The following is a 26301-nucleotide window of genomic DNA, read 5'->3' on the forward strand; positions in this document are numbered from 1 at the left end:
TGAATGAATGAATGAATGAATGAATGAATGAATGAATGAATGAATAAATGAATGAATTAATAAATAAACAAATCAATCGATAAATGGATCGATCGATCAATCAACCTTACCATCATGTTGACGTTTTGATTTTTACCACATCATAAAACACAAGTGTTTTTTTTTAAATAAATGCATTTTACTTTTTTCATTTTCCTTTCTCTTAAATCCATAAAGGCTTCTTTTATATATGTAATTTTATATATTTTCGAAGATATTTAAATAATGAAAATAAATATAAAAATAATTCAAGTTTTAACTGCAAAGGACAAAAATCTTACACAATAAAGCATGGTATGATTAGATTTATTACTAACTCAATTAACATACCCTTCATATCCACAGAAATATTATGCCCAGCTATCTACTATCAAACCGATAATAGTCAAACGCGTCGATGTTTGTGAAGTTTGTGGCGTTTTAAAACATGGATGCAAATAAGCGATTTGTTTCGTAGTCAGTAAGATGTGCTACATTTAGATGATTTAAAAGATTCTGTTAGCACTTACCGATCCCTCTAGTGCAATGTAAAGCTCTTTCGTGCTAACCTTAACTACCAACCATGATTTGCCGCCGCGCGAGAGATTGCTTCTTATGGGAAAATCGCAGTGATAAAGTCTGCGAAAGCAAGATACGCAAGAAATAATTATTTCTTGTTCAAAAGTTATTCAATTATTCTGATGAACATTGTTATAGTTGGGCTTAGTTCTTCCCAGTGATTTATTGGCATATGTTTGTGTATACGCCAAGTAACGTCTTGATTTGTTATTAATAAGCATTTAATCGTTGATGTATTGCCTCTTTATTTCAACGTCAAAGAGACAACATTTTGCACATTCTGAACTATGACATCAGACGTCATGAGCGAAATCAATAAAATGTAGCGTATACTTATAGGATATTAAGTATTTGTGGTTTAAAACGCTAATGACGTTTCTGATAACTGTCCACAGGAATCGTGGCGAGAATGCCTTCATCCATTTAGCAAGGAAACCATTTAAAAAAGATAAAAGCATTAATAACTGAACAAGGCGAGTTTGCCGTTTGAATAAGAGACGATAGATATTTCGCCATATGGAACGACTAAACAGGCAAGATATCCCTTCTGGTAGGCTAATTACTCAAATCAAATACCGCCCAACGTCGGATTCCTCGTGTAAAGGAATTACATGTACTTTTGGCTCGTCACCCCGTCAGCAAGGTCATTTTGTCCACACAAACGTCTGGCAGCTCCCTTATCTGTTCTACCATTATTGCGAAAAAAACATATGTGAAAACAAAAAATCACAAAAGCCGTAGCAGGCAAGCAAGGTTTTACAAACATAAATATCAGTTTGTGCTAAGACTATTCCAAGATTTTCTGTACATATGTATTAATTGTGCTCTCCATGTAATTGGTGCTCCTTGGTGAAACTGCAAGCAAACTATCATCTGCAAAATGCCTAGTTAAAGATGCTAGGGTATCAGCAATTTTTCTTTACGTAAATAAGGAAAAGCAGTGGACCTTAAACGGGCCCTTGAAGGACTCCAGCTGTGATTTGCTTAAAAGTATAGAAAGAAGTACCAGCAAAAAACATTTAAGACTTATTGAGAAGATAATGAGCTAACCACCTTAGCACATTTCCTCAAATTCCGTATTCTTTAATTTTCAATACGAGACCATGCTGTCAAACACTTTGAATATATCACAAAATGCAATACCGGTTGACTGTTTGACATTGAAGGTTTTACAAATTCTGTAAAATATATATAAGTTAGTTGGTAAAACGTCGAGTCACCAAAATTGTTCCCGATTGGTGCTTATAAATAAGGTTGTTTTGATGCATATAACTGTATAAGTGTTTAAAAATGATTCGTTCCATTACCGTTCAAACACAAAGAATCAACGATATTGGCCTTCAATTTGACACAGAAGTACGGTCACCCTTTCAAAACGGAGGCATTACTTTTGCAAATTCTATTTTGTTGGATATATACGGTCCTGAATAGATCTGTTTAAGATAATACGCACTGGAATGCAAATAGTGAATGAAGTATGTTTAAGCATTATTTGACTTATTTCGATCAGACCACTTGCCTTATTAATGTCAAAGTTATCGAGGACGTCGTTTATTTCAGTTTCAGTAACATTAATTAAAACTTATGCACTATTCGTTTCCTTCCTTAAAATTGGAATTTAGTCAACTATCATCGTCAAAGCACGAAATGGAAAAAAAAATTGTCATTGAAGGATCTTGCCTTTTCTGAATCAGTTAATAATAAGAAATATCCAAGTTTTGCAGTGGAGGTATTGCAAGGCCGTTGCTGCTGTTTTGTTTCACAAGCATTCTTACTGTTTTTCAATAAAGGCGCGGATTTTAATTGCGTAGTTTTTGTTTTTAGTTTGTTGTGTTGTTGTTTTATAAGACAATTTTGTTAGTTCAGAGTCATACCATAGCTTATCTGAATTACGAATTGTTGCATAGTGAGTAGGTATACATTTCGTAACGATGTATATAGATGTTTTAGTAAAAAAGTTCGTAGCTTCGTCGATAGTTCCATTAATTAAAGTATTCCAGTCAGTGGTGCTTATAAAAGAATTGAAGGTTTTACAAATGAATATTACCATGTATATATCGAGGCACAAGCTGGATTCAGAGCTAAATGAGTACCGTTGATAACATTTTTGTATTACAAAATTTGATTAACCATGTTCTTAACGAAAACAAGCAGTTATTTTGTGTTTTTGTTGATTTTACAAAAGCGTTTGATTATATAGTACGAGACAATATGTGGTATAAACTTTATATATTAGGACTACGGGGCAATCTCTTTTCAGTTATAAAGTCTATGTATAATCATGTGTATTCAAGAGTTAAACACCAAAACGAGTTAGGTACAGTGTTTGAAAGTCATTTAGGTGTACGTCAAGGCGAATGCCTATCGCCATTATTATTTTCATTGTATATTAACGATCTAGAGGAAGTATTATATCTCAAAGGTGCCAAAGGGGTCGACACAGGAATGTTAAAGATCTTTTTACTCTTATATGCAGACGATATTGTAGTTTTTGCTAATCCAGCAGCAGAACTGCAAGCGAATATTAATATATTAGAGGAATATTGTAACACCTGGAAACTTAAGGTCAAAATAAGCAAAACAAAGATAGTGGTTTTTAGGAAAGGGGGTAGATTACCTATAAATCTTCAATTTTTCTATCAGGGATCACCATTGGAGGTTGTAAATAAATTTACATATTTAGGTATAGTCTTTAGCTCAGGGGGTTCACTTATGCATGCTACCAAAACGCTATCTGGCCAAGCACATAAAGCAATTTTTAAATTAAGAAAATATTTGAACAAATTTACTTATATAACACCTGAACATAAATTGGAACTTTTTGATAAACTTATTAGACCTATCCTATTATATGGTTCAGAAGTTTGGGGATTTTCGAAACGATTGCCAATTGAAAGGATACACACCCAATTCATAAAATATGTACTTTCGGTTAAAACAACAACACAAAATGACTTTGTTTATGCAGGGACGGGCAGATTAAATCTACTGTCGCAATGCATTATAAATATTATTAAATACTGGCTTAAAGTTTTAAGTACGCCGAATGATAAATATGTAAGAATTATCTATAATGTAATGATTAATTATGTTGTAAAATTTCCAAATAAAACAAACTGGGCAGTACATGTTAAAACAATATTGAGTAATATGGGGTTTCATCACGTTTGGCTTGCACAAGGAGTTGGTGATATTTCAAATTTTGTGTCATATTTAAAGCAAAGAATACGAGACGTTTATGTTCAAAATTTAAACAGCAGATTGTCAGACTCCTCAAGAGCTTTATTTTATAGAAACATTTCTGATTTTGAATTAAAACCCTATCTTAAGGCTGTTAATGTACAGAAATTCAGAATTGCTTTAAGCCAATTAAGATTATCGTCGCATCGGTTAAATATAGAAGTTGGTAGGTGGAATAATACAATTTTGGAACAAAGACTTTGCCCAAATTGTAATGTCTTAGAAGACGAATTTCATTTCTTGGTTGAATGCAACCTGTATACAAATATTAGATCTAAATATATTCCTAGATATTATCGTACTAATCCAAATATGTTTAAAACCATAGAATTGCTGAATACAGGTCATACTGATTTGTTAAAGAATCTTTCTATTTTCGTGTATAAAGCATTTGCTCAGAGAAAGAATTTCATTACTTTACATGATACATGATTATTATATGTTTTTAATACCAGCCGTTATATAGTTGTAATAAGGATTTTTTCGTAACAATTCTTCTTTTGATTTACAGTTGCTACTATTTTTGTTACTGTAAAATGTCTCAGCTAGTTAAAAAAACATATAATCACCGCCAAGCAAGTGTTAAATAATGGAAATGATCATGGACTATCATAGTCTACTTCATTGATGTATATATGTGTGATGTTATGTGTGGAAATAAACTTGTGTTCTGTTCTGTGTTCATTTTGTTAAAACAGTTCCATACCTTTCTTGTGATGCTATTGGAGGCAGAAAAATAACTGGCTTTATAAATCCATGAACACAATAATGATCACTTATAAGATAAGGTGATACAAACATGGCTGAATTTAAACCGTTAATGTGCTGTGAAACTGCAACCGGGTCTAACAAAGTCAGCGTAGAGCGTAGAGTAGAGTTCCTTATTCTGTTTGGAGAAAAGATTAAATTTCGTAAGTTGGCATAATATTACGAAACCTCCGATTTAGTGGATTAGGTTGAACCTCGTTTATATCTCCAACATTAATAAAATTGTTACATAAATCATGTGCCTTATCAACCAAACAATAACTATATCCAAAAATCGACTGTGAAGTGAGGATTACTATATAACGTATTATTTTGGAATTTCTATTCGGCCTATAATGATTCGGGTAGATACTTTTCTAAAACGTTCAAGCGTATCGGTATGGCGATACATACAATGAAGGGTCTTGGTACCTGCCTTGATGTTTGTAGCATACGTAAATTCATATTGATAGTTGAATCATGCAACGTTTCTTCCATAACAGGGGGTCCTACGTTATCTTTTCTATCAATTTTAAGTTAGGGACATGTTCAATACGGAACAAACTGGCGGATGTTGTGGGTAGTTTTGTATTTTCGAAAGATATTTTGACGTGGTAAGTAGGTTTATATTATTGTTATCGTAATGTAATTACGTCTACCCGGACGTGTCAGCTCGTCTCGTGCTTTTACCTATGGAAATACAAAAGCAAAACAGTTGCACGTTTTAGATAAGCATTCGGTAATTTATTTTTAAGGACAAATACAATCTTATCGGGTAAGCTCTTGTCTTGGATCAAATTGATACAGAATACCAGTTAATATGATTGATACAGAATACCAGTTAATATGATTGACACTTTTGACAACATGTCAGTAAAAGAAGTAGGAACATGAACACAGAAGTAGCAGCATAAGTTGAACTCAACTGGTAAACTGCGAACATGTACACGGTTCTATCACACCAGTTACTAGGCTGGTGTAAGAGTGGTTCAAAGCGAGGCCGCCAAATATTGAACGTCCATATCGTTCCTGCCACTTGCCAACCAACGAGAAACAACAGAAGTAAGGTGTCCATGGTTCGGAAAGTTTGGTTAGTAAAGGCCCCCTCCACGTCTGGTTCGTCTATAAGGCGGTGGTGCCGCCGTGTTTGTACGTTACGCCAGAGAGTTGCTATCAGCTTGACAAGCCCGCAACAACCTCCCACGATTAGATAGACAGGCACTCGTGCATCCTTTGGACAGTCTTCCCAGTATTTCACACCTGCAAAGAAAACAATATATCAATATAGTAGGCTTTGATATGGTAACTTAACGAAATATTTCGACAATTAGCTGACAGTCAAAGAGTTTTTATATGTATTCTTTTTCACTTTGATATTTTCCAATTTAGATTCCACAAAATCGTTACTAAATATAATATTTTATTGGAACAATATCACTGCATAAACTGATGATCTACTTTCAAGAGCACTATTCGATTTATGTTTGTGAATTGCAATAACAGTACAAGTCTTGTTCTGCTCAGCAAAACTAGGCGACACGAAACAAAGTACGCTGGTTCTCTCATATATGTTTTTCGTGTGTACAATGAATCAGTCTTTCTGGGAATTATACTGCATGCTATAATCGAAAGACGGAAGAAATTAATAAAACGAAAGGTACAGGGTTTCAATCAAGATGCAAGAGACAAGAATCTTTATTTAAAGTCGGGTATATGATAACAAGAAATATTGGTTAAATGAGCTTTTTTCCGACATTAATAACAAACATACATAACAAAACATAATAATGAACTGATGACTTAATTAAAAGATAGTTATAAAAAAAGTAACGTATTCGAAGTATATAAAAAAGGCCGTTTCTTATTATACTCATGCAAACACTTAAAAAAGGTGAAATAGATTAGATTACTGTAAAAATAATAACGGCCAGTCCACAAGCACACAGTTCCATATACATTTTAAACATCAAAGATTGTTAGAAGCTTTATGTACAAGGGAAATACAGCATGGTACAGTGTTATTGTTTAAAAGATGTTATAAATTACATTTTTCTATGAGTTGGTAAACCGTCGAGTCACCAAATTTCAACTTTGGTTTGGAAGAAAAAAATATTTGAAAAAAATATTATTTACTCATTGATCATTTACAAGGATCAGCCTTCTAAATTCTAAATTAATCTTCGTTGCAGCAGTTTTTAAAATATATCTAGCACAAGTGTTTACAGAAACAGTAAACTATACTCCAAATCCTTGGTATGATAAGTGCAAATACATTTGTATCAATTTTCAGTCAATAGCTTGCTTCATACCTGTATCTAGTGACAAATATCACACATACAACATGCCTTTCCAACTGGTATCCATTATTTGGACCCAAAACTTAATAACACAAACACTAACACATTATAAAAAAAGAATAGACATGTTTTGACCCTAAACTGTTAAAAACAAATAATTTTATATCTGGTTAAGTAAACTTAGCACCGGGGTGGTCGGCCAGTCTCGAGTGAGGAGTAAAAATTCATAAAGTAAGTGTTATTATTTCAGGAAAATCATTTTTATGCGAAGCAGTCTACAGTAAATAAGAATGATAAACTAAAACTAGCAGGAGCAGTGTAAACATTTACAGTACCAATGCAGGTGTGTGTCAAACCGTTTGGAAAGTACAGAAAAAAACAAACATAATTAGTAACCTGCAAGCAAACAAACATCAAGCTTATGATGACAAAATGTTTTGCTTACGCTATTTACACAATTTGTTTGACATTTTCAGCTGTTCATATTACTTGTTCGTGTGATTGAAAGATTTGGATTGAATTTAGAAAAAAAACCTATAACGTTGGTTACTTTTATATATTACTGTTTAATATTTAACTTTGATAAACGAAGTGCTTTCATTAAATTTTAACAAATTGGTTTCTTAACTTGTAAACATCTTTTTAATATTATAGACGATAACTGTTTGTGTGCTGGCGATTCAACAAGAACTGTTTGTGTGCTGGCGATTTCGAATGAGCTGTTTGTGTGCTGGCGAATTAACATTCACTAATTTTGTGCTAAATGGTTTGTAGGCTGGTGATTTCACATGAGCTGTTTATGATCGACTATTATTATCTTGAACTGCATGTTCAGATATGCTATGGAATAAAACGATTATATTTTGGTTAAAATACAACATAACCAATGACATGGCCTGATATAATCCAACTGATCGCATGCGCTTACATCTGCTTTAATCTCAAATGCAGCTGAAAATTTCTATTTTCACAAGAGAAATCGTTGTGACACTGATATAGTCAGAGTCGCATTTTAAATAAAATAACACTAAATAATTAATTTCGATGTAAGCATTAACAAAAGGTTTATACTTAATTTGTAAAGCAATGTCTGTAATAATACCATGAAGCCATAATGTTTGCGTAATAATATAAATGTCAAATAATATTAAAGGTTTCCTCGAGTCGGATAGACTTCACCATCCCTTTTATTTAATCAACAGGAAACAGCTTTTCTTATAACGGACAGTTACAACATGCCCGCGGCGCAATCTGAGATTTCTTCTGCAGTAATTTCAGCGTCATTAAAGGATTGCATTATCAGAGAAATGGTATCTTGGTCTAGCCTATAACGAGCAATTAGATTGATAAACGCAAGGTATTTTTCAAAGGAAACTTTCATTCAATCTTATAACATTTGTTGACGGGAATGCGGTTCCGTATTCATAAATAAATAAATGTTTTGTATGAGGATTTTATTTTTGATTGTATATACTTTTAAGAGAGGTATTTACGTCTAGTAAGTATTTGACAATTAACGAAGGTAAATACACAAGCGAAATATCAGTGGCATTTAATTTAACATACAATTTGTCCCTGTAGTGTCCATTTTATTGCCATTCAAATTTACCTATTGAGAACATTGTCAGAGGTATTGCCATGGAAACGCCAACAAACACCGTCACACAAACTGAAAACAAACGGATAGAATTTCAAAACAAATAAAAATAATAAATATACTGCTTTTAAACGTGAACTACCAAATAAGAACGTAAGTTTTAAGTCTTGCGTCAGTGAATAGGTTAAAAACAAAAATGCTATCCAGAAGTGTCTGTTTGGTTTAAATCTTTAAAAAGAGCTCTTTTTTCTTATAACAGGGTGTCAAATAAACGCAATAATTCCATCTTTCTTGCTTTCGGTCAAGGACAATATTAAACGTTGACAAGAAAATCGTACGGAATATATTTATTTATTAACATTATGTTTACACAGTTACATTTTTGTTTAATCTGACCAAACACAAAATTAATCCTGACCCATCAAATATTGGATATATGAGTTTTTAACACCAATCAATGCTTACTTACGTGAGCTGCACATAATGTCCGCAAGTCGGCAGCTGAGGTCAAAGACGTTACTGGCCTCCTTTCCGGCCTCCCTGACCTGATACATGAAGGCGGTGTAGTCTTCCCCGTCATCGTGAATGCCTTTCGCCCGTACGACCCGCCGTCCCTCATCCATACACTGGAAAAGGAAAGGGATATTATTACTAGAGATAGTTTTTCAGTGGAAAATGCTTATTTCGCCACCTTCCAATTTCCCATTTTAGTATGTTTAGATTGAGAACTCATATCTGCGGAAGTATTGATTTCATTATAGTGAATTTAAAAACGCATTTTCCTCTGATTTAAGTTCACCAGGGTGGCATAATTGGACCATTAATGTAGCCACACTTGTACGCCTAGCATTTTGTCGCTGGTAACATAATGTTTAAAAAATCGACAATCAAAGTTGAAGTGTTGCACATTTACATCTTGTTAAAATGACAACGTTCAGAGGTTTATAACGGATAATGAGTTTTGGCACGTGTTGGGATTCCGATAATGCAATAATTCTAAGTGTACATAATTTACAGGTTCTTTATTTGCTTTAATCATGTCCGTTCTTTATGAAAATATAAAATGCAAACCTTAGCTTTCAATTGACCACATCTTTCAAAATCCATGGCAACACACCAAGCAGTGAGCTTATCTTTCAACTTTAATATATTGGTGAAACGACTCTTGTAAATAGAATTCGTCAAACTGGATTACTTTTTACTCAAGCCACGCCGTTATGAGTGAATTGATAACCTCAACATGCTTAAATATCCTGGAGTTTTATTTTTTGGTGGATATTAATGACACCACTCTGTGACAAATTGTGTTTTAAGACATAAGGTCGAATTGCCATTTGGTGTAATGCAAATAATAATAGTAATAATAATAATAATAATAATAATAATAATAATAATAATGATGATAATAATAATAATAATAATAATAATAATAATAATGATAATTATTATCTAATAATAATAATAATAATAATAATAACAATAATAATAATAATAATAATAATAATAATAATGATAATAATAATACTTAATATTTTATTTAATTATCAAAATAATAAAATGAAATTATCCTTAATGATGTATAAAACAAAACAATATAGGTTATGAATAATTAGACATGTTTAATTCAAGCATCTTTTCAACGAAATTCAAACATAGACACCCAATTTTTAAACCACAAATTATATGTAAAATAATTAATATAATGTTAAATATAATCAGTCCGATTTGAAAGCGTCACTTGATTTATTTTGTTCAAATGGTAAACTTTATATTCAAGTTGCCAATTTATGGACAGTACTGACATAAAATCCACTTTTGTACTTTAACCTGAAGTTCAAAATACTTTCGAAATTCCAGCGCTTACCACCGGTGTTACCTAATCCGCCCCTGCTACATCAAGAACTAATCTTGGAGCAAAGATCTTTTTTAGGATTCCTTGTTCGATCAAGTAGTTCGCTGCCACCAATGTTTCTATATTATTATTCACTAGCCCTTCATTTAGCGAGTTTCAAATATATAAAGAAAGAAACACAATAATTTTCTTTAACTGCCATATATTCATTAATACACTTGAAACATATTCACCAAGACACAAATCTTAAACTTGTTATCAATTCGAGAACTAATCAAGACAATATCACCAACAAGATACATTTATAGCAATCATCCTTCCGCTCTTGCCAACGCTTCCCTTGTATACACCAATGTAAGACGGCTGTATTGTATAACTGCGTGCCGGCAGTGTTTCTTAACTGATCTCTCCCGGCAAAGCCCTCTGCCAGAACTTTTATGAAACTGCATGCCGGCAGTGTTTCTTAACTGATCTCTGCCGGCAGTATTACATAACCCATCTCTACTGGCAGTGTTACATAACTGCTATGCCGGCGTGCCCATTGCATCCGGTAATAGTATATGGCTGCAAACAAAGCTCTTAAAACTCTGCATTTAATTTTTGAACAGGCAAAGCTTACAGCTGGCTTAGCCTGATTAATTAAATTCAAATAGAAACGTATTTAACAACCAAACAAAATACACCGTGAAGGAGGCCTTAAATTGCAACAATTGGTATTTTATTCCAGTTGTGTAAACTTTATATGATAATGAATCTTTCAGGTAATTTGTTCAAAGCAACATAGTAGAAAAAAGTGTTTTTGAAACTGACCTGATAGTATAGTTTTCATCATTTGAAAATGAAAACAGATCTGGCATTTACGTTGGTACCACACAATGCAGTGTTTTATAAACAAGTACGGCAGCATGATATTTAAATCCATTTGTTATTGTTAACTATTTTCATTCTTGCAACAAACCACAAAATGGCGACCATTTCGGTTTTTTTATATTTGTTTGCCACATTTCTTTGTAGACTGTTGTTTTTTTTTTTAATTTTCATTGGAACGATTGCTTTTGCCCCAAACATAAAAAATATCGAATAAGGGAAGTATATATGCGTTATAGAACATATATGTGATCTCATCAGTGAGAAAATAAAGAACGTTTTTCAAATGTGAAACCTTGAGGTTACTTTCTTACAGGCAAAGTCTATCTGTTGATGCCACTTAAGATTATTTTCAATATAAATACTAAGACAAATTTCTCATAAAGTTGTTATTATTGTATGATGTAAGTTGGGTACTTGTTTCGTTTTAAAGACTGGTTCAATGAACATGCATCTTTATTAAACTGGATGTAATGACATCTTTTTAAGCTTGCACCAATCTTTAATGCAAAATAGAGTTACTTGAAGCTTATTTTAATTTTCAAACACACTAGTGTTTTATGCAATGTTGAATTATCTTAACAGATCTTCATTTATTGCATCACTGCATAAAACAATGCCATTGATATAGATTATAAATATTTATGGCATAATGGCCCCAGCATGGACCCTTGAGGTTCACCAGAAGTGACAGTCAGTAGTTAAAATTGTTTATTTCCGCCTGTTTTCAACTCATTAGGTAAGACGTAAAAAATACTCATTGTCTGAAAATATAGTACGGTTCCAATAAACTTGCCGCTGTCTTCAGCTCTAATCCTTGCATATTTAGAACTAGTCTAGGCGGGGATACAGATATATTATATTATATGTATATTGTTTTTATTTGAATTCCGAATAAAATCCATGTACGTCTATCACAATGTATATGTGGCTTTGTTAATGGAAGGAGGTGTGAAATGAAATTTGACTTCATCTTTTATAATTACTGAGATGATAAAAAAACGGCCGTACTGCTAACAAGATGTGCATTTTGTTTTTTTGAGATAACACTTCATATTACCATTTTCGCTAAAGTGATGAAGCGGTATTAACAGATGTGCCTGAATAATCGTCTTAGGAACGGCCATGAATAATGAGACATTAATACGATCGCTAATGAAGCTTCAGTTATTTATCATTAAATGGATGTTTTCATATTGAGCAGCAAATGGCTGCTCTTAATGGCTCGCGTTGAAGTTAGTTAAGATGTTACGAAAATACACATTTTCACTGTAACAATACTTGCTGCTCTTTAGGTAAAATGATCAAGCATGGTTAACTTTGAATCATTCTGTTTAAGCTCATCAACAATTACAAAATAGAACTAATAGAGTTGACAGCATTATCAAAGACGTTACTCTTAGTGAAATAATAACGTTATGGAAAATTTATTACAATCCCGTCCAGAAATGATTTGTTTTCATTTTCAGAAGCAATTCGCATCAACATTTGTCGCAATGTTATATAAACTCGTATGGCATACGCAGACTTGGTAAGTATCAGATGCATTATTCATACTGAAACAAATGGAAGAAGAAATGCACTGGACAATAAGCGTGTTGTTTTCTTCTCGTCTAGTAGAAAATGGATTGAATGTCAATGAAGATCTAGACGGTGCTTTCGATTTTGGCCCAGTCTTCTAAGAGACATTTTTACGAATATATTATTAGTTCTTTATTATAAGATGGATTAGTAGCGCATTTTGCAAACATTATTATGCATTCTGGTGACATTTATCAGTCCTTACGTATTGCGAAACAAGCACGCTGAATATGTCGGCATGCAATTAACCGCATTCAAACATTTCCTTAGATATCAGTTATCAAGCAAATCACGACCACTGGACAAAACGAAAATTTCACATTAGAGGTTACTTGACTACCTGCACTTGTATTTGGACTATGATTTGGTATAATTTCATTAGAGTTTTAGTATAATATACAGTAACTTATTGGTAAGATGATAATATGACTAAAATAATAAATATAATGTACGATAGAAAAATATTTGTATTTAAGAGAACGAACGATTTTGCTTAGTTTATTTTTAAAACTGTTGAAATGCATACCTTTCTTAAATAAAAGAGGAAGCAATATCATTTATCATTGAAATTTTCATGTCAACATTGCAGCAAATGTTTGCTAACATTACACTAGAACCATAATTGTTTCTTGTTTGTGATTTTGTTTAGTGTTCTGTGTCTGTGGCGTTTTCCCTGTGCCATTAAACGGGGTTTGAACGTTTGGCTACTGAGCTTGTTTCTGTAGTTGTTCCCTTAAATAGAATTTCAGTTTTTCACATTGATTAAGACGGAAATAAGCCAAATATGCATTGAAAAGAAACCACCGCCGTCCACATTTCTAGTATAATCAGTTATTGGTGGAGGTGAGGCTGGTCCTTGAAGCGGTGAGTGCGTCCCCTCTGACGTCCAATCCCGGGTGTTCTGTAATTTTAGTATCATAAATAGAAAAGGCACTGTCACCTTGACTCAAATGACGCTTGACGGTGTATTAGCCATCATGAAGCCTACTTTCCGAGTCCAACTTTATAATATTATTTTTACAGAATATCGCATTTGTGAATGGAATGAAATTATCAATATGTTAAAGTGACACTCTTATCCGAAATCAATACATACACATGCATGAACACATAAATTGTGAGTGATTAACCTTTAACTATTTAGTAAATAATGCTTTTCGGAAAATATTAATTACTGATAACAAGATTGTAACCGTGTATTTGATAGCTGAAAACGCTAAAATATTAAATGAATGGTGAATGCTAAAAGATTTACTGCGATCTACGTTAGTCTCGTAAGGTAGAAATACTGTTTTTTCTGCACCTTTCTTTCAAATTAAACTCGGTATCGATCATAAGAATCATTGTATTTCACTTGTATTCATCCTGTTTTGGTATAATTAAAGAATTTTATTAATTGTGGTAAATCTTAGTAGGGAGTTAGAGTGCATCTTTAATGATCAAGACAGGCTGTTTTTCATTAGCTGTTTATGGCCATACGCAACCGTGAGTGTATCTCGAAAGTTAATGTGACGTCCGTTCACCGAGTATACGAATATGTTCATTAATATCTCTAAGCATCATGTAACATGTAAGTTTATCTCATAACTTATATAGCCTACACATTGTTGACCCAATTGACCGAACAAATACTCACTAGGATCATTCAAGAGAATTTGTGATCACTTTTAACGACTATATGTAGAATTAAAAAAAAATGTATCTGACCTTGCGGTATTTGATCAAGAATATACGGAAAACGCATCTGGTAAATTGCACTAACAAATAACTACCCATATGAAGTACATTTTATCTTTCTGCAATGATGCTTGAATTAAATTCATTAACTAGCAGGGCGTATATGTATATATTGATGTTGAGTTTCTGTAGCTTTTCGAATAAATGTTGTTATATATTCTTTATTTTTTAATTTTATTGATTTTGTGTCCGAAGATTTTTATATTGGATGCATCGGATGGTACAAAACGTTGAAAAAAATGTTTGACATTCAGTGCTGCGTTTTGACTCATCTGGCCGTGATGGTAAGTCCTATATTTATCAACAAACCTGTTGCTTTGTTTCTGCTATGTAATATCAAATAACATATGTTGGGATCAATTGGAGCGCTGGAAAATCGGTTTGAAACAAGCTAGGTTAGCCATTCAGAAGCGATAACCCATAACATATATTATAATTGATCAGCAATAATTAAGTATCTAATGGATTGTGTTCGTTGTCGTGTGTGTCTTTTGTTGAGTGAGGGTTTTAGCTTTGACCGGTGTGCCATTAAATGTTATTGTACCTGACTTATAGTCTCTATGTTAAAGTCCCTATACTGGAGTGGTCAATATGGTATAATGCTGCCCGGTAATATTTACATGCAAAACAATAGCACATGCGCAGGAAATATGCGCGTTCGTTTTAGATTATTTTAATGGCCGCCTTAATAATTAGAGCAGGTGCCCACAATATAAATAATTGCACACTATAGTCGTTCAAATTATTGACTACGGAATGAAATAAAATAAATTATTTAATAATTTGTCAGGGGAGATCAGTTCATGTCCTGAAACCTTTAACACAAACGCTCGTTGTGTTTTATTTACGTTAAAGGTCAAGGCTGGTTTATATGTCGCCTGAGACCAGCGGCACTGAAAAAAAAAGAACTCTAAATGTTAAGCCTCTCGTGCGGAGGCCGATTTAAATACATTAGTTCAGCCTCAGATTTAAGCAAACAAATACAAAAAGGAAAGTGCAAAGAAGTGTTCAACTTCTATTTCGGAAATATTTTGAAATTAAAAATGATAGTTGTTATATGTATTTCATTCGGTATAATTGATAAATATCACATTCCTGTGAGGGCGCTTTTGAAAAGTGTCGACCTTTGCAACCTTCTAAAACATTTTAATTCTCAGGTTGACAATTTTCAATAGCGCCCTCTGGAATATGATATTTGTATGATAGCACAAAACGTGATTTGCTTCTCCTCTTGCCATAGTTATAGTTTTCCATACTTTATTGGCTTATGTATTGATCATTGGTCACATCGACTGTATTTGTTATATTTTTAACCAATAAGAAATTATCCGATGAACATGTGAAATAAAATAAAATACAATTTACGGAATGGATTTTCCTCTGCGTTTAGAATTCATAGAGCAAACTGAAAGATTATCCATCAATTTTGTCACCATAGTAACAGTCATCACCAATATACTTAAATAAAACATAATATCATTCGTATTACATTTTTTTGCAATAGCTTAATGATAGTTCTTAATATCTTTGAATTCCATAAACTGCCATTAAAAAGACGATAATGAGCTTCATAATCCTAAACTTAAAATGCATGTGCGCAATTATATTGTTTAAGGGTTTATGACATTGATGATCATTTGATCATCGTTGGATATTTTAAATATGTAAGCATGTCATGTCATTTTGTGTGGTTTGTTTTCGCTAGGTGTCTTTTGGCACAAAATGTGCCTTTTAACAAAGCTTTACTTATAATTGTTTGACTGCTGGATTTTTCCCCGTAGTTTTCACTGTGTTAGAAATTCTGCTTGCTTCAACTGCCGTAATTGTTATTCGTTTTACTTGTGCAATTTTACAGGTCGACGTCTCCTTGTCAATTTATTGTGATTGCAATAACGCCGTTTTCTGCATCGTCGCTGTAGGCGTGAAAATAACTTAAACTTTGACAAAAACCATCAACAATTTAGGACATTTGAATGAAACTTCGCACACATGTTGCAAGAGAAAAACACAAACAGCCATATAACTCCTAGCTATAATAGATCTTGAGTGATGCCCTGTTTGACTGGTAACGCCCATCACAGACGAGCGTTGGCATTCGCCTCCCGGCACTTTTGTTTTTTAATTAAAGATTCTTGTGACCTGCTTGTTTTCAAAGGTTACTTCGTATCAAATATTGCTTTGTCGGCGTATTATATATTTATCATATAATCTAGCTATAGATGTTTACATAAAAACAATTAAATTGTAGAAAAAAATACGGTTTGTGGCAGATAATGTCTGTAAAGCATTTTATGATATCACAGATATGTTTCCTCAGTGATTCCTTTTCATTTAAAATCATTTCAATGTCTGGCTGGTAAATATTGCTTAAGGCTTATATCATAGGTAACATAAATAAAAAAAAAATGTACTGTACAAAATTGTAAGAGAAATGTACTATTATTGTAGGATATTTAAATTTCGTATACAAATTCATCCATGCTGCTTTTATTCTGTGCAGCACAAATCAAACTAATGAGTTTGACTGCCATTATACCGATCACGACAGAAACATATAAAATAATGTGTTTTTACTTATCACACAAATGTTTAGGATTTCATTGTTTGATGCTTTTGCGAAACTCTATATGTTGGCTGCATCTAGTAAGCAATCTTATGCAAACTTTTTTGCATTGTTCACGAAGATAAATCTAAATTTCTTCATTTGCAATGACAAAAGCAATGAATCTGACAGGGATAGCATTTAAAAGTTCCTTGTAATTTATTTCGTGTACTAACGGTTAACGGTAAGATTATACAAGAAGATAATGATGGTCACTTTTGTGGCTGCACAATTGCTAAGTTACTTCGCTTGACGTATATAACTCTTGTTTTAGAGTAATTTTGATATACAAATTAGTGCACAGTTCCGCTTTGCGATGTTTAACAACTTCCTCCTTAGTTAATTAATTGAACGTTGGTATGATGTCTCATTTAATCGATTTTCTGTTGTTGTGTCTTTGCAAATATTTAGGCCAAGTGAGAATTGTTGATATGCATACGTGAAATAATCGTGAAGAATTTTGGAATTTGTCCACTTTATGTAGTTTTTCATTTAATTCTAATAGGGGCGCCGCTGTTTCTTCTGTATCGTAGTTTTCCGTTTCTTGGCGAAAGTGGGTTGAAACCTTGCCTTTCTTGACCAAAATGGGCCACTCTGTTTTGACACCAGCAAGAAAACGACCCGTCTCAATTTCGGTCCCTATTCCGCAAACTCATGGAAATTGCTGGGAAATGACATTATTGTTCAGGTTTCCATCGAGACACGCCGCATTTTTAGTGTTTTTATAATCTTGGTAAGTTTTTGAAAATGTTCGATAATTTTACAAAAAAAAAGAATTACATTTATATTACGGCAGTTATTTTATTTTTTACGGAATTGAAACCTTAAGGCATTTACTTTGAAACAATAATAAGGAGCAAAGGTAGGACTTGACTTGAGGAATTTCGGACTTTCTGAAAGTTGGATACCTTATTGTCTGAGACACACCAACATATTTGTAAGGAAGAAGTTGTTATCTGTTCTTTTTTAATCGTTAGTATTGCATATATTGCATTATCAACTTGCTTAAGTTGATCTTATACCAACTACATATAATTTATTACAAAAAACTATTTGTATACTTATTCTTTGAATTATTAGTGAAATGGAAATGCTTTGGCTTTTTTGAGAGTACCAGATATCTAACATTTCATTTTCATCTTAATATATATATCTGTTGAAGGTATTTTTGTTGATAACATCATGTCTGTTAAATGTATAAATGTGTTTTAAACAGACGAACACCAAACAACCCATACATATGGGTAAATAAACATCAGTGTTAAATTGATCAACATGCGTTAGGGATATTGCCTTTGAATGGTCGTTTAAAATGCATGAGCTCACTGGGGATTAACCGATACGCCCAAAGACATTGACAGAAAATTGTGTAAAGAAATTATTTTTTTAACTACTTGTGGGTCTTATCTTATCTACGTATTCACATGAATATTAATTTTGTTCGTCACAAAAAGTTGGCATTTAAATCTTAATGAGGGATCCTTCTTTGTACATTTTGTTCAAGAGGTTTGTTTTATCCACCACGTCTCATTTCAGCAGGTACTTAGAATTCAACCTTTTAAAGCTTGCCAAACGAAAGTATCATCTAAACAAGAGTGACACTCACAAAATACGCCCATCAATAATTACTTGGATTCTAAGACAACTAACTGTCACATTGGCCCTTTGAGAAGCAAGCTTTTCAAGAAGCAAATGATTTGGCACAATATGGCATTAACAGTAGAAATTTTTTTATTTTAATTCGAGGGTTTCGAGTCAAAAGGTGCTAAAATGTATACCGGCAAACATTCTTGGTAAAGATTTTATAGCTACAAACATTTTCAGCAAGTTTGGTGAAGGTCAGATGAGAATTGTTCAAGTTAGAGAGTAGACAAAGCTTAAATGGCAAGGGCAGTAATCCTGAAGTGCTTCGGGGCATTTGGCTGATTATCATACTTGACCGATTTATTTTACCAACAAATATTTTCAGCAAGTTTGGTGAAGATCAGATGATAACTGTTCAAATTAGACAGTGGACAAAGCAAAAATGGCAAATTTTGACCAATTCAAGGGCCATAATCCTGAAGAGCCTGGCTGGTTATAGAACTTTGCAAAGAATATATACCAACAAACATTTATAGTAGCAAGTTTGGTGAAATTCGGATAAAAACTGTTCAAGTTTGAGAGTAGACAAAGCTAAAATGGCCAATTTTGATAAATTCAGGGGGCCATAACTCTGGAGTGCCTAAAGCAATTAGGCTGGTTATCGAACTTGACCTAGATATTTCACCAACAAACACTTTCATGAAGTTTGGTGGAAATTGGATGAGAAATGTTCAAGTTAGAGAGCGGACAAAGCTAAAATGGACATTTTGACAAATTCAGGGGGCCATAACTCTGGAGTGCCTAAAGCGATTTGGCTGGTTATTGAACTTGACCGAGATATTTCACCAACAAACACTTTCATGACGTTTGGTGGAAATTGGATGAGAAATGATCCAGTTAGAGAGCGGACAAAGCTAAAATGGCAAATTTTGACAAATTCAGGGGGCCATAACTCTGGAGTGCCTAAAGCGATTTGGCTGGTTATCTAACTCGAGCTAGATATTTCACCAACAAACACTTTCATGAAGTTTGGTGGAAATTGGATGAGAAATGTTCAAGTTAGAGAGCGGACAACATTGTGGAGCCGCCCGCCCGCCGCCCGCCCGCCATGGGTTTTCCCATAATACGGCCATCGTAAGATGGGCGTATAAAAAAACTAGAACGATTCATGGCATGCAAGTGAAATTTGAGGCATTTGCATTAAAAAACAGACACGTGATGTTCAGATATTCAAATCCAAACATTATATAATGGATCTATGTTTGCTATATTGCGTAATGGTTAACCAGACAAAACTTATTATAATTTTATTTAGAGTATTTAAACATGCCTTTATTTTGATACAATCGTGAACTACAAGTGGTTTAAATTGTCAACCAAAAAATTATACTGGCCACCATTTATCAATAAGCCTTTGTAAAGATGAAGATATAACTTTTCTTTCATGCTTTTCGATGAAACATGGAGTTTTATCAGTGAAATAACAACAGTGAAAATATCAAGTTGATATTTTCATTACAAAATAAGAAGTGAAACTATCAACTTTCAGAACTACTTCTTAAGTCCATTGCAGTAACTTGCCCTTGATCAAAACAGAACACTTCACGTTGGCAAAAATATATAAAATATAACGAAATATTACAGTTTAAATAAACATATATTTACAAATAAACAATCTTTTAGCAAAAAAGGTTATACCGTTTTTCAAACGTTTTCTGGATATTGAACCTGAATGTTCGAACATTTGCTTTCATACCAAACAAATTACAGACGAAAACAACTGTTCGAACACAAATAGAATGCTATATCATCGTTTAAATGTGTTTGCCGTTGCAATACGTAATACGAACTCCCCGGAAAAACCACGCAACTGGTTACAGATTTACTTATCTTTTTACCCCTACCACACCGAACAATTTGTCAACAAACTAGCATGGTCCACATCAATACCCGAAAAACGACCTGTCTTCAAACGAAACAGACTGGTCTCTGAAAGTATGTTGACTGAATATCCATGTATCATGAAACACACACTTAAACTAAGAAAAATGTTTTATATCCAAAGATTATCCGTTATCATTTTGCTAAGACATTCGACCTTTCAAAATTTCATTAAAAAATGGCGGCGTAGTAATTTGGTTATGCATCATGCCCCGCTTGAAATACAAGTGTTTTCGTTATTTTTTGGAGCATAGATGCAGTTATAAAACTTCATTTATAACTGTTCATAAAATCTTTGCACTAAAATACGAGCGAATGATAAACTATAAAAAAGAATATCAGAGAACTTTTTGTCAACAAACCGGAAATAGAATGTTGGTAATTAAGACAATATATTAAAATTCTATAAATTGGAAAATAAGCACAAAAGAAACAAAAAAGTATATTTATTTCAGTACAAGATCGTATTTAATTTCACGAGTGTCATAAAAAACTACACTGAAATAAACATATATCCTCTATTTCTTTAATAATAACCAACACAGACACCAACTGAGACGACTTGTGCAAAATACTTTTAAAAACATGCGTCTGACTGTATTATGCTGGTATAATTCAACCAAAGCAAAGAAAGATGATCCCTTCTTTACTTTTCCATTCATATTTACCTTGTGCCCAAACATTAAAGATAAATAAAACAATTGAAAAAAAAAAACGATTAAAGCAATTACCTGAAAAATACCATTTCATAACTCACCACAACCGTATCTACTTTCTGCACCGGCATCCCCCGGTTTGGTCGGACGTCAACCAAGTGGTTGTTTGTCGCTTGATACCGCGGGCTTTCGGGTGTAGAGGCAAACACAAACGCGGAAGCTGACCGGAAGTCAGGCACACGGACGGTTGGGATGGTCGACGAGCTACAACCCGCGAGAGGATCACTGGAATCTGGGTAAGGTAAGTAACGGAATGGTGACCGAGGTGGTAACTGGTCCTCTTTTGTGTTGTGACGCTTTGACGAACCTCCGTATATGTTGCCGTCTGAGTTCTGGCATGGACGGCGCGTTGACTGGCGGTGCCCGGATCCACCGCGTTGCTTTCTCATCGTGCCTTTCCTCACAAACATAGCTAAACAATTAGATCGCTCATTTATATATATAAATCAAAATCACAATCAAACATTTCTGCAAGTAACTCTTGAACATTTCATTAAATGCCATCGCAATAGCTTCTTTGATATACACGAAAATCATTGACCACAATTCATTCAAATAGATCCACTGAATGCCATTTAAAATCCACCAACCTCATTAAGAAAGGGATGCCGTGATTTCATGTGCAGGAATTCCATAACTGATTTATTGTTAGGAGAAAACGATTGGAATTTTCTTGCCGCTCAAGAATGATGCACACTCTATATATACTGCTTAGGGAGGATTGAAAGAAAATCCGATAACCAACAACGACAAAGTAAAAGGATTCCTGTGTCGCCTGCTTTACCAATGTTACACTGCAAGGCCAGGTTGAGACGACAATAACGGGATACTGAAAATAGACGTGTGATGGAATTATCATCCAATTTATTTAGAACCGTAAAATGGTCTCTATTGACAACACGTGGTCATTAGGAGTACAAATTTATTTCAAGAATAACAACTGTTTTCAGTAGTTACATTGTACAAACAATTATCGTTTTGTAAACGGAATAACAAATTGTCGAGAAAATTTAATTTGAAAGATATTACCTCAAATGAAATAGTTAACAGTAAATTTATTGTATTTTAATGAGGCCATTCTTGGCTCAAATTTCAACTTGACGGAATTTTGTAGAAGGATACAACTCTAATAGTTTGGCCAAGAATTTTATAATCAAAATACAAGCAAATCAAAAATATTTCACATGTGTACAAGCAAAAATGCCTAGCTATTATAAGCTAAGAAATATTTCCATAAATTTTCCGTCAGTTATTTATAAATTAACGTCACTTACCAGTTTGTTTACATAGGTTGTGACACGTGGTGACGCACGTGAGAAACCATTTAAATCACGTGATTCCACACTCTGTAATTCAAATTTGGCATTAAGTCAGCCGTATGGCTTGATATCGTTGTGGATCCCGGCAGGGCTCACAGTTTAAAATCAAAATGTTATAAAGAGCAACAAAATATCATAATTACTTTTCAGCTAAATTCAATCATAGTCACCAGGTAGATTTTATTAATTGTCCTTAAAAATAAAGTCAATGTACGCACAAACACCAAAATTATTTCAGGCGAATTACTTTTATGGTCTAGTGGTATATGTTTTCGCCTTTAACCCGAGAGATTGTAGTTTCCATCCACAAGAGGAATACCTCCACATTGTCTCTCAAAATAAAGACTGGTATCGATTTCTACCCCGGAAACAGACACGATGCCCATTTAGTCAGCTTTCAGCTCTCAACAAATTACTTTTACTTATAGTAAGGCCTAAAAAAAAATTGTTTGGTTAGGGTTACATCCTTTTCAAAAATAGGTAGGGTAGGTAGGCTTTTTATTTATTTTTATTTTTTTTATTAGGCTTTATATAAGAATATCATTTTTATCATTGGAGAATGGTGTTAAAGTTATCTTCTGTATAAGCATTTAAGGTTTAAACTACATTGAAAAGCAATTAAAAAAAACGAATTTTTTTTTTTTTTTTTAGTTTTTCATTCTTTTTTTTCAAACTGACTATAAAAACGGTAGGGTCGGCGCCTTTTCGGTAGGTAGGGTCGGGTAACCCGAACCAAATGTATTTTTTTTTGAGCCTAAGTGTAACCATGTTACTAAACAAAAAGGGTTATATAATTGATAGTGAACCAACAACTCTTATTAAGTCAGCTTTAAAAAGCCTGAAGTGTTTTTGTCTCCTAGCACACAATGCAATCTGGTCTAAAACGACGTCTACTTGCTTGTTGAAACAGGAGACTTCCATACATATCGTTCAAACTACATGGATTCTTTTAATACAATTAGCTACGTCTTATTTTTCGTCAATTAAAAGAAAAATAATGTCGTTTGTTTATGGCTCAGTGTGTCTCAGGGGCGAAGCTAGATTAAAATCATTTGTTGCCAGGCACAATAAAACTCATGGTGGTGTGCTTCATTTGAACTTGTATTCATTTCAAAATGCCTGTAGGAGTGTGATCCATCAAATATTGAAATACCACATAAAAGCTAGTCTTTGTTGAGGTATAGGCTGAAACCTCTCTGTTTCTACCACCAACAAAGGAATCATTTTACTAATGTGTATGCAATGTAATGTAAAGAAATAAATGATCCTTTATATTTCTGTATAAACTAAATAAATGTTGTTGTTTTTGTTTTTCATATAAATTAAATTTTCATCACTTATTCCGACTAAATTTATCTAACTAATATCAGTTCATGTAAGTAAGCTTCTAATGAAACAAAATTACAGTCAAAAGAGCGATTTACTTACATTACTTTTTCTAGTACAATATTTGCAATTAATGAAAGAAGACAAAAGGCCGAAGGGTCGTGATTGGCTCACCCGAGAATTTAGCCTCTGCATAGTCAGGAAAATTGTTAAAACACACCACATTATAGGTAAAAAGGCACATTTTCATTCCACATTTTAACTGCCCATGTCACTAGTTAATGACACTCGGTGAGAAATAAGCAACGCCACTAGACGATCGATACACAAATTACATAACATTAGCTTATCGTTATCACTTAGCTTAGCGGATGCCGCCTTGCAGCGGTCAGTGAAAAACGAACGCCGTGTAATATTTTAGTTGTATCATAATGTCGTGTCTCACGTATTCATTGCATGTTATTCCGATTATCTCATCATTATTTACTACTGCTTGGTAGCAGGAATTCTCAACTTTCGCACCTAGACAATCACATACGTTTATCAAGAACATCATCACCATCATACTTTGTTGCACAATGGACCTCGCCAACATTAATTCATTCCTGTTTAGGTTATTATTTTTATCTAAAGCAAAATGCCATAGCGTTTATTTTCCCGCGGCAGGTGTCGATTAGATATTCTGAGATGAACAGTCAATCGCTTAATCATATGTTTAGAAAGACCCTAAGACTTGAAAAATAGTTATCAAAGGATCTGGCGTCTGCTTAACTCAAAGCTTACTTGGTTTCATCGAAGATCAATTGTATTAAACCCTAAGTCAACCGCTAATGGCTAATTTCAGTAAGTTTAGAAAGTAATTTAATTACTTTGTTTACTAAAATACTCTACAAAGAGTTTGGCCTAGCTGATTTTGACGTCACTAAAACAATTGAATGACAAGCTATAATATCTTTACATTATTGTCAGGTGATGTTAAATGTATCCCATTAAGACATTAAATTATTAAGGGAAATTCAGAACACTTTCTGAATTGTCAACTGCAATTGGGGTCAATTGGGAAGTATAAAACACTTATTCGGACAGTTTATCAACTAATCGATAGATACAATCAAATATGTAAATCATTTGACAAAAAAGAATCTACATGTATTGTATTTTGCGACATTTCTAAGGCTTTTGATAGAGTCTGGCACAGAGGACTGTTGTTTAAACTCAAAGAAAATGGAATCGGCGGGAAAATTCTCGTTTTGTTAGAACAATACATAACAAACCGTAAGCAAAAGGTCTTTATCAACAATTCTTTTTCTGACACCAAAATATTACACGGCGGGGTCCCTCAGGGTTCGGTGTTAGGCCCTTTATTAGTTCTGGTATATGTAAACGATATAGCGGAGTCACTCAATAGCGTTACCAGACTCTTTGCTGACGATAGCTCTTTGGCAGTATCAAGTAAAGATACCCAGTTAATTCAAGAGGCATTAAATCATGATCTTGATATTATTCTTCAATGGTCCAAACAATGGCTTGTTAACTTTAATCCATTAAAAACCGAAGTGTTGTTCTTTTCATTTTGTCAGAGAAACTTACCAATACTTACCTTTGATTCTACAGTTCTCACATCTGTTGAATTCCACAAACATTTAGGAGTTACACTTAGCCAGGACGGTTCATGGCATCATCACATCACTAACATGGTAGCGAATGCCTCCAAGATACTAGGCTCTATGAAAATGCTTAAGTTTAAAATAAAAAGGAATTCATTAAATCATATTTATACTTCTTTTCTTAGACAACATCTAGAACATGCGTCGCTTTTATGGGATAATTGCATTCAATATGAAAAAGATATCATCGAGAAAATTCAATACGAAGCCGCAAGAATTGTTACGGGCTTAACGCGATCCGTCTCCATCAATAACTTGCTTAAAGAAATCGGGTGGGTTTCATTAACGGACAGAAGAAAACTCCAAAAGCTTATTTTAGTTTATAAGGAGAAAAACAATATGCTACCTTCATATTTAAGTCAACTTTTCCCGCAGACAGTTCAAAATACTTGCAACAATTCATATTGGTTAAGGAATTCCAACAATTATCAGTCATTAGTTCGAAGAACAGAAATATATGCCACATCAGTTATTCCCTCAGCTTTAAGTATTTCGAATGATCTTGATCAGGCAACGAGAGACTCGGATTCCTTATCAGATTTCAAAACGAAAATTAAAGTATTATATAAAGCACCAACAATACCAACATATTACACCAAAGATGAACGATTTGCTTCTGTTCACCATGCAA

At 33.5% G+C, this 26301-nt stretch overlaps 1 protein-coding gene across 1 annotated transcript; it reads right to left on the reverse strand.

The window, feature by feature from the left end:
* Nucleotides 1-5423: 5423 nt before the first annotated feature.
* LOC128228117 (uncharacterized) lies at nt 5424-21747 on the reverse strand. Its single transcript, XM_052939233.1, has 4 exons — nt 21400-21747; nt 8948-9104; nt 8491-8550; nt 5424-5844 (listed from the first exon to the last, which is right to left on the reverse strand). Exons 1-4 carry the CDS (start codon nt 21745-21747, stop codon nt 5426-5428), a joined length of 984 nt encoding a protein of 327 aa, XP_052795193.1. The 3' UTR covers nt 5424-5425.
* Nucleotides 21748-26301: the final 4554 nt, after the last annotated feature.

This window comes from Mya arenaria, chromosome 3 (assembly GCF_026914265.1).
Source record: "Mya arenaria isolate MELC-2E11 chromosome 3, ASM2691426v1".
NCBI lineage: Eukaryota > Metazoa > Mollusca > Bivalvia > Myida > Myidae > Mya > Mya arenaria.

Coding starts and splice junctions, on each gene's coding strand:
- LOC128228117 (XM_052939233.1), bottom strand. CDS start 21,747: ATGAGAAAGCAACGCGGTGGATCCGGGCACCGCCAGTCAACGCGCCGT. Junction 9,105..21,399: donor AGAAAGTAGATACGGTTGTG/GTGAGTTATGAA, acceptor TTCCTTTTCCAG/TGTATGGATGAGGGACGGCG. Junction 8,551..8,947: donor GGACATTATGTGCAGCTCAC/GTAAGTAAGCAT, acceptor GTTTGTTTTCAG/TTTGTGTGACGGTGTTTGTT.